Here is an 8,257-nt window from a genome sequence, read left to right as displayed (position 1 = left end):
CTATGCTTTAAACATAACTTTAACCTAGCTGAGGTGGTTCTTTAGGGTCCTGGCAAACAGCTACAAAGAGCCAACCTGTCAGTCAGATCAGACAAGCCCCACAGTATACTGAACTCTCAGTCTCATTATAATCACACCTCCAAGTGTCGGTGAGCTATTCAGAACAAAAACCTTTTTTGTAACCGACTGTAAACATGTTTGAAATGCTCCGGTCTTCCCAAAGTACTGTGCATGTTTTTGTCCTGCCGGCTCTCTCTGTGCTTCAGGGACCTGAGGAGTGTGGAGTTCAGTATTCAGATATTTTCCTCTTGCTCCTTCTCGCCCTCTTACTTGAACACCTCTTCCTCTAACTCTTGCTTCAAAATTGTCCTCCACTGTTGTGCACATAAAAAGCAGACATGACTCCTTATTCAAGGTCTGATTTATGTGATGTGATTGGTTTACCTTTGTCTTCAAATGTGCATCCATAGCTCAGGTGATTTCTAAACAGTGTGTTGTTTCAGCGTTTAGCCATTGACACACACAGGATATCAGTTTTGAAGGATGTGTATTATGTAGAGAAGTGTGATTTGCTAAACAATTTGTGTTGTGTTCTACATTAAGTTTGATGCATACAGGCTAGTTGTGTGTTTTGCTTCTTGAGTCTGTATAAAACTGTTTCACTCCAGCACACACAACATATGAAAACATACAGTACAGAGGAATAAAAAGAAAACACTTCTTTATATTTGTAGTTGACATTTATAGAGGTCATACAAAAGCACTGTTGTACAGATCATTTATAAAAAGTACACCATCACAACCACAACATAAATAGTTCAGAATGCTGATCAGTAAAAAACATCTTGGTCCCGTTCCAGCGTCAGATTGAGGCCGCGGCAGAGAGTGACTATGGAAGGTGGAGGAGGACAAATTAGTGCTTTATTGCTTTTTACAACTGCATCTATCCGCCGTTAGACTGAAACACTTTCACAGGCAGGAGATTTAAACCTGCTTAGAATAAATAAATCAACTCTTCAGTCCAACACCCAGTGTCTCTAAAACGTTGCTCTATAGTTGAAGACATTGGTGGAGTGTTAAGGCCAACAGGATTTTTCATCGACTCGGTTTCAGAGAGTTTTCGTTTTTTCCTCGACGGTCTGAACGAGGCTTTTCCACTCTGACTGAATACACACCTGAGGGAACTGCTGCACAAAAACACTTTGGGTCTTTTTTTTAAAGAAAACAACAATAACCTAAAATACTAAACATTAGACTAAACACCGGATGTGTGTCAAATCTGCACAACATCATCAAAAGAACTATATATATGGTAGCTGTCGCAGTTTGGAAAGGGTTTGTTCAACGTACTTGTAAATACTGAACTGAAACTTTCATCTCGAAAGAATCCAACCTGACTGAAAACTCATTTCAAATATCTAAAGCAGGGCTCTCCAACACGGTAGCTTGCAGCGGGGTTTTCAGTAGAGGCCAAGAGGTTCACAAAGTGTGTGCAAGAGAATCAGGCAGCAATGGATGCACCTTGAAATCCTCTTTCCCTTCAATTCAGTCAAATACACTCATGTCCATCAGCCTCTGATAGAAAAAAGATTGGCCAATCAGCTGTCATTAAAAAGATGATGCTCCTGTCAAGTTGGTCAACTTCTGAACCTAGCCAATCACAGCAGCAGCAGCAGCAGCACAGTAGAAGATACCTCCAACACCAACAACAGGATGGTGAAGGAAGCAAAGACCTCAGTGGCTGAGATTAGTGAATTAAAGTTCGCTATTCCTGACGAGCGGTTTGGTGCTAACACAGTTGCATAGAGAGTCTCTGTGCTTGGCGTCTGACTCATGTATGCAGAAGTAGTTTAATCCAGCATAAGTCTCTTGCTAATTTGCGTGGCAATATTATATTAAATTCATGGCCGCCAGGTAGCAATATTTTTATAGCAAATGTGCTTTTTTCAATTTTGAATTTCTGAAGGGGTTGCACAATTCATTTTGAACAAGTTGCATTATTAAAAATGACTGCAGTCGTACAGTCGTCCACTCGTGTTTGTGTTCAGTTCAGTTCGATTAGACTGAAACACCAACAGTTCAGACTGTGAGGTGCATGCAGCCTTTACTTTCATCACAGTGTCGGTCGCTCTGTGGGCTCGACTCACATTGTGCAGAAATAAAAAGACTGAAGTGAGATGAATAGACTGAGAATGTTTTCTGATTTGACAAAACAGTTCTTGATTTAGTTTAATGTTTTGGACTTAATAAGCAGTTAAAAAAAGTTAAATCGCAATATATTGTATCGCAATTCTCACCATATCGCAAAATGTTTGAAATCGCAATAATATTGTATCGTGGGGGGGCCTCTGGTGATTCCCTCCCCTTGGATTTATCTTCTGAGTCGGGCAGTGTCGGCGTCTTTTCTACAACAGATCATCGTCCCTCTCTACTCTGCTGTGATTGGCTAGATATGCCAAGAGGTATGGACCAATCCCGGACAGTTTAAAACCAGCTGTCATCGTTGATTTACTATTTAAAAAATCTAACCCTGATCTTTTCCGTAACAAAACCATGAATCTGATATATTTTGTAAAATGGTCGTCACCATTTCATTATAGTTCGGGCGTTTAGATGAAGTCAACATGAATTTCAACAGGACCACAGAGTTCTCTAACTCCTGGGTGAGGGAACCAACTTCCACTCTCCTCGATATCTTCTCTTCACTCGGCTTTATGCTCCCCTAAAAATGTGTAAAGACTGCATCACTTCATTCAGAATGTTATGAAGGAGGGAAACGCAGAATTACAAACTCTTTATAAGCTCTTAAGCTCAGCTGCTGATGATACAGTGAGGTGACTGATGTTTGGGTTTTTTTTAACTCCTGATTCCTGCAGCTATTCCTTCAAGGTCATCACTGGCAAGATGGTTTGCTACTGATCCACTGAGCAACTCTGCAGAGAATGACTTCAGTGATCCTGGAGTTTCTATTGAAATGATCAGACTCTGTCACAAAATCTGCAGTTTAAGATGCCATTGAAGATAGTAAAGCTCCATCTGCTCACTGAACAAATAGGTCATGTGTTCTCTTCTTAGCTCGTTGTTTAAAAGTCACTGTAACATATGTTTACTGTGGGAGAGCACCTCCTGTTATACCAACATCGTAGTGAAATGATCATACCTGAAACAGCTACATGAGAATATGAATGCTACTAGATCACACATCTGTTACTCCTTCTACTCCTCATTTACATTTCAGTCACAAACTGCAGTGTTGGGATTTAATTTGTGTGTCGACATGCACCCACCACATCACTGCAGGAGTACACAGGTTACTACCTGGAGTTAAAATAACTACTTCTGCCTCTAGAGGAATGATTCTGTAGTCATCTTCAGACTGCAGTGAACATTACTTCAACTGAGACAACCTTGAACTCGTTTCTAACTAGTCAGCTTTGAAAGGTGCGTTCAAGGACCTGATCCAAATCGTTCAGTCTTTTATATTCTTCTTTCATGCCAACATTTCCTCTAGCCTCTAAACACAGGCTTCATGCTGTAATCCATAATGACACTGAAGGGCAGCGTTAACCACATTTGCCATGGTGTAACGTGGAGCAGACTGATTGGGATGAGAACATCTCCAAAGGCAGCACGCTCTTTCTTTCTCCACCCAAACTGTGATGACATCCACATTACAGCTAAACCATTATGTTTCCATTTGCTCGCCCTTTTTACCGTCCGGTTTCAATGTGTTTAATTCCACTTCTACACTGCAATACCAGGCGAAATGACACCCATGTTTTAATAAGGAGACCACTATACAATGAAAAGTCATCGCCCTCACTCGTCGGCATCAGATTTACTGGTCAGTTGAAGAAGTTATGAATATTTATCTTACTTCAGGCCCACATTGTCGGAAAATGTTGTGTCTAAGCTGTAATGCAGCCTCCCACCACTAGCTGGGGCTGGAGCTCTGGATGATGGCTGCTGCCATACTGCTCTACTACCAGCAGCCGTGGGGTTCGAATCCGACTGTTTCGTTTTGCAGCATGTCATCCCCCACTCTCTACTCACATCATTTCCTGTCTAAGCTGTCCTATTCAATAAAAATAACCCAAAAAAATAACCTTTAAAATAAATAAAATAAAATGGCATCTTGACTGGAGCGACTTTCGTTAACTAGTCTGAATTTAAATGAGCTTTTAAAGAGATTAGTCACTAAGAACATCCCTTGTTTTTCATCTATGGGTAGATACCATCAAGTTTCTACTCACACTCAGTTAGAGAATAAAATCTCTCAAGCTGGGTAGCTGACAACGCTGTGAGCTAAAGAGTTGTTAAGAGGAGGTTGTACCTGCTACCATCTGGTTCAAAATCATTTTAACCAGCTTAACTTCCGCACATCCCCACAGTTACTTCACACTGCCTTCTGATTCTGTACCCCTTTGTTGCTTCCTTTGCAGTTAGATTAAAGATTATTTTCTGGGGCATTTCTGCTCTGTTATGGAAAGAGACGGTTGTTCAGAGTCGGGAAACAATCATCCCAACTAAGAAGCTTAAATGACGCAGCTAAAATACTTTGATCACCGGGGGTGTCGTGGTTATTGATGTTGCTTAAATGAGTAGTGTGCTCCCAGCTTTGGTTGTGAACGTTAAAACACAGTAAACAGACTTTGAATCTTCAAATGAAGAAGAAAAATACTCTCCTGGTTTAAAATGTGTCAGAACATTTCAGTAAAATATCAACATAGAACAAATGATATCCCTCGTTATGAAACACTTTGACAAACACCTCTCCTCATAGCAGACCGCTGTGGGCACAGTAATAACACTGCTAATAACTCCTTTGAATACAGTAGCACAGTTCTGATGGGACAGCTGTAATGCTTGAGATGATATGAGGTAAGAATGAGTGAATACAGTGAAAGGATGCGATTAGTTTGTAGGAGGTTCAACAAAGATCCTTTCGTTAAGCATGACACTGTCCAGAACATCCTGTCAAAGTCTGTCACACTCCTGCTGGGTTTCATCTTGTTCCTGTGTGTGTTGCTTTTGAAAGCACATCCCAGAATGTGTCAGTCTTAGTGTGTGTGTGTGTGTGTGTGTGTGTGTGTGTGTGTGTGTGTGTGTGTGTTTTGCGTCGGGATTAGGTGTGTGTTGTCATATCGCTGCTGGGAGGAAAATTTGAACTCTTTCATGTTTAATCTCCAGATTATAACTAGGTGGCTTCTCTACATTTTTGGATGTTTTACTCCACAAAGATTAACCGTCAAGTCGTCTTTAATAATAATTTGATCATTAACATCGATAGCGTTCAATTGTGAGGATTCTGCTTGGAGCTTGCGTCTCAACAACGAGTGGAAAACCTACTTTTACAGTGAGAGTGGTATTGACCTTGTCATCCTTTAAACACTCGCTGGTCAAAAATAAGGCAGTACTGCTTTCTGCGACAAAAAGTTTCCCTCACTGGAGATACTTAGTTTCATCCAAACGATCTTCACCCTCTCATGTGACTGCTGATGTTTGTTTAAAAATATATATATCCTGTATCACTGTGAGCATGGCCGTCTCTGTGTCGTCATGGAATCTGGAGCTGCAGTTCCTCTTCCTCCTCGTCCATGTCGCTGGTGGGACCGTCGGAGTTTTCAGGACCGAACCTGGCTGATCGCATTTTACCGAACAGAGCGGGGTGCTGCTGCTGACGTCGCAATCTGAGAGGGAGAGAGAGAGAGAGAGAGAGAGAGAGAGAGAGAGTGACAGAGAGAGAGAGACAGAGAGAGAGACAGAGAGAGAGAGAGACAGAGAGACAGAGAGAGAGAGAGAGAGAGACAGAGAGAGAGAGAGAGAGAGACAGAGAGAGAGAGACAGAGAGAGAGACAGAGAGAGAGAGAGAGACAGAGAGAGAGAGAGAGACAGAGAGAGAGAGAGAGAGAGACAGAGAGAGAGACAGAGAGAGAGAGAGAGAGAGAGAGTGACAGAGAGAGAGAGACAGAGAGAGAGAGAGACAGAGAGACAGAGACAGGGAGAGAGAGAGACAGAGAGAGACAGAGAGAGAGAGAGACAGAGAGAGAGAGAGAGAGACAGAGACAGAGAGAGAGACAGAGAGAGAGAGAGAGAGACAGAGAGACAGAGAGAGAGAGAGACAGAGAGAGAGACAGAGAGAGAGAGAGAGACAGAGAGACAGAGACAGAGAGAGAGAGAGAGACAGAGAGAGACAGAGAGAGAGAGAGAGAGACAGAGACAGAGAGAGAGAGAGAGCGAGAGAGAGGGAGAGAGAGAGAGAGAGACAGAGAGAGAGAGACAGAGAGAGAGAGAGACAGAGACAGAGAGAGAGAGAGAGAGAGAGAGAGACAGAGAGACAGAGAGAGAGAGAGAGAGACAGAGAGACAGAGAGAGAGAGAGACAGAGAGAGAGAGACAGAGAGAGAGAGAGACAGAGACAGAGAGAGAGAGAGAGCGAGAGAGAGGGAGAGAGAGAGAGACAGAGAGAGAGAGACAGAGAGAGAGAGAGAGAGACAGAGACAGAGAGAGAGAGACAGAGAGAGAGAGAGACAGAGACAGAGAGAGAGCGAGAGAGAGGGAGAGAGAAACACATCACAGATTTAATAACATAAAGATGCTGAAGATTACCACAGTGCTTCAAATTATAACAAGGAAGTTCCTGGTTCAGCCCTGTGATTGGCTGGTGAACAGTCCAATGACAGCTGGAGATCGGCTGCAGCCCCCCCTGCGACCCCAATCGGGAAAGTTAATGGATGGATTGAAGTTCGCCTCTGCAGCAGAGAATGTTTTTCTATATGTAGAAATGTCTGGTAGGAATCTACATAATAACACTCAGAAAGTTTTAGTGGCTATTTTTAGTGATTTTCTTCTTGAGGGACCTTAACTGAAAGGTTAACCTTAACTTTTCCATATAATCACATAAGCTTTGAGTTGAGCTGGAACTCAATCAAAGGTTATGTGATTATATGGAAAAGGTCAACATGTTCACTAGAGGTTAAAAAAATGACCTTCTGGTGGTCCCTGGGGAAAAGTCAGTCAATCCATTACTGAGGACAAAGAATAGTTTGTCGATTACAAGAAAAGCATGAACAATATGCTGCAATCTCTCTGTGTGGATCTACAACCCTACATTGACATGCATGAGTCACAGTCCTCTCCATCTTTCCATCCATTCAATACGTCAGCAGGCTTATCGAGTCACAACCCCCCCCAAGAATAAAATCGATGGGGTTCTCAGCTTCTGCCGGCTGAAATATAAACTCTGTTTGGAACAAAAAATGCACAATTATGACTCAGTCTGCTTCCAAAACACACTTTTTGGTGTTTTTCTATTTTTATCTTTTTCTATTTTTTGAGCTCCACTCAGGCTGTGCTGCTGAATTTCATTGTATCCTGTACAATGCCAATAAACATTTTATTCTAGTCTATTCATTTTGTTCATTACACAGAATCGCCCACAATGCTGTGTCAAGTCATTGCAGTAAAGCCAATCAAGCTCCAATCCAGTCATGACACAAAGCTTCGTTAGAAATCTTCATAAAACGGGTCGGACAAAAAACTAAAGTGCAACAATTTCATATATATTTCTGTTCTTAGTGTAAAACCAATGAACTTTGCACAGTAAACGCCCCAGAACGAGCTTATTGTAGCTTTGTGGTAGCTATGGAAATGTGATCAGTGATTGATAAGAGTCCCATCTGGACCAGGACCAGGACCAGAGCAGACACTGATTCTCCCTCAGGACCAACAGAGATCTCTTTGTCATCAGAAGTCAACAAAAATCACAACACCTGAACACCAAACACCTTAGACGTCCAACTTTTTCCTCCTTGCAGTCTTTCTCTCTCTCTCGTTCTCTGTCCTCAGTATCTGCATCAGTCGACTGTCAGTGAGCAGGTAACATCAGTATCAGAGCGACTAGTCGATAAATCATCCAAACATTTCAACACAAACTCAGCCACTAAAAAGTTTTATATCGAGCCGACGAACACTTAGCAAAGTTAAACATAAGAATGATGCCTATCAGTCCATAAGAAGAGACAGACGTAAGGGAGACACTGAACATCCATCTTTCAGACTGTGTTGTGGTCACGGCTTCACTGAACAATGAGGAAGATTAATGACTTTCATGATTACTGCCCAGTGTGTCTCTGATGCACACGATCAAATTCCTAAACCACAAACAGAAACATGAGCAACAGCAGATCGAAAGCAAGTGCATTTCATTGAGTGTGTCACACAGAATCAGTTATCACTAAGGCTTGAATAAAAATGAG

General features: G+C 42.1%; 1 protein-coding gene across 1 annotated transcript in view; it reads right to left on the bottom strand.

Moving 5' to 3' along the window:
* Window positions 1–704: 704 nt before the first annotated feature.
* Window positions 705–8,257, bottom strand: part of ccdc102a (coiled-coil domain containing 102A) — a 67,945-nt gene continuing 60,392 nt past the window's right edge. The window contains 1 exon segment of the mRNA XM_065952523.1: window positions 705–5,690. Coding sequence (XP_065808595.1) covers window positions 5,558–5,690 — 133 coding nt within the window. The 3' untranslated portion in view covers window positions 705–5,557.

The sequence above is a fragment of the Labrus bergylta genome, chromosome 3 (genome assembly GCF_963930695.1).
Source record: "Labrus bergylta chromosome 3, fLabBer1.1, whole genome shotgun sequence".
Lineage (NCBI taxonomy): Eukaryota > Metazoa > Chordata > Actinopteri > Labriformes > Labridae > Labrus > Labrus bergylta.
The sequence above is the reverse complement of the archived record's forward strand: the minus strand, read 5'-3'. Positions and strand labels throughout refer to the sequence as shown.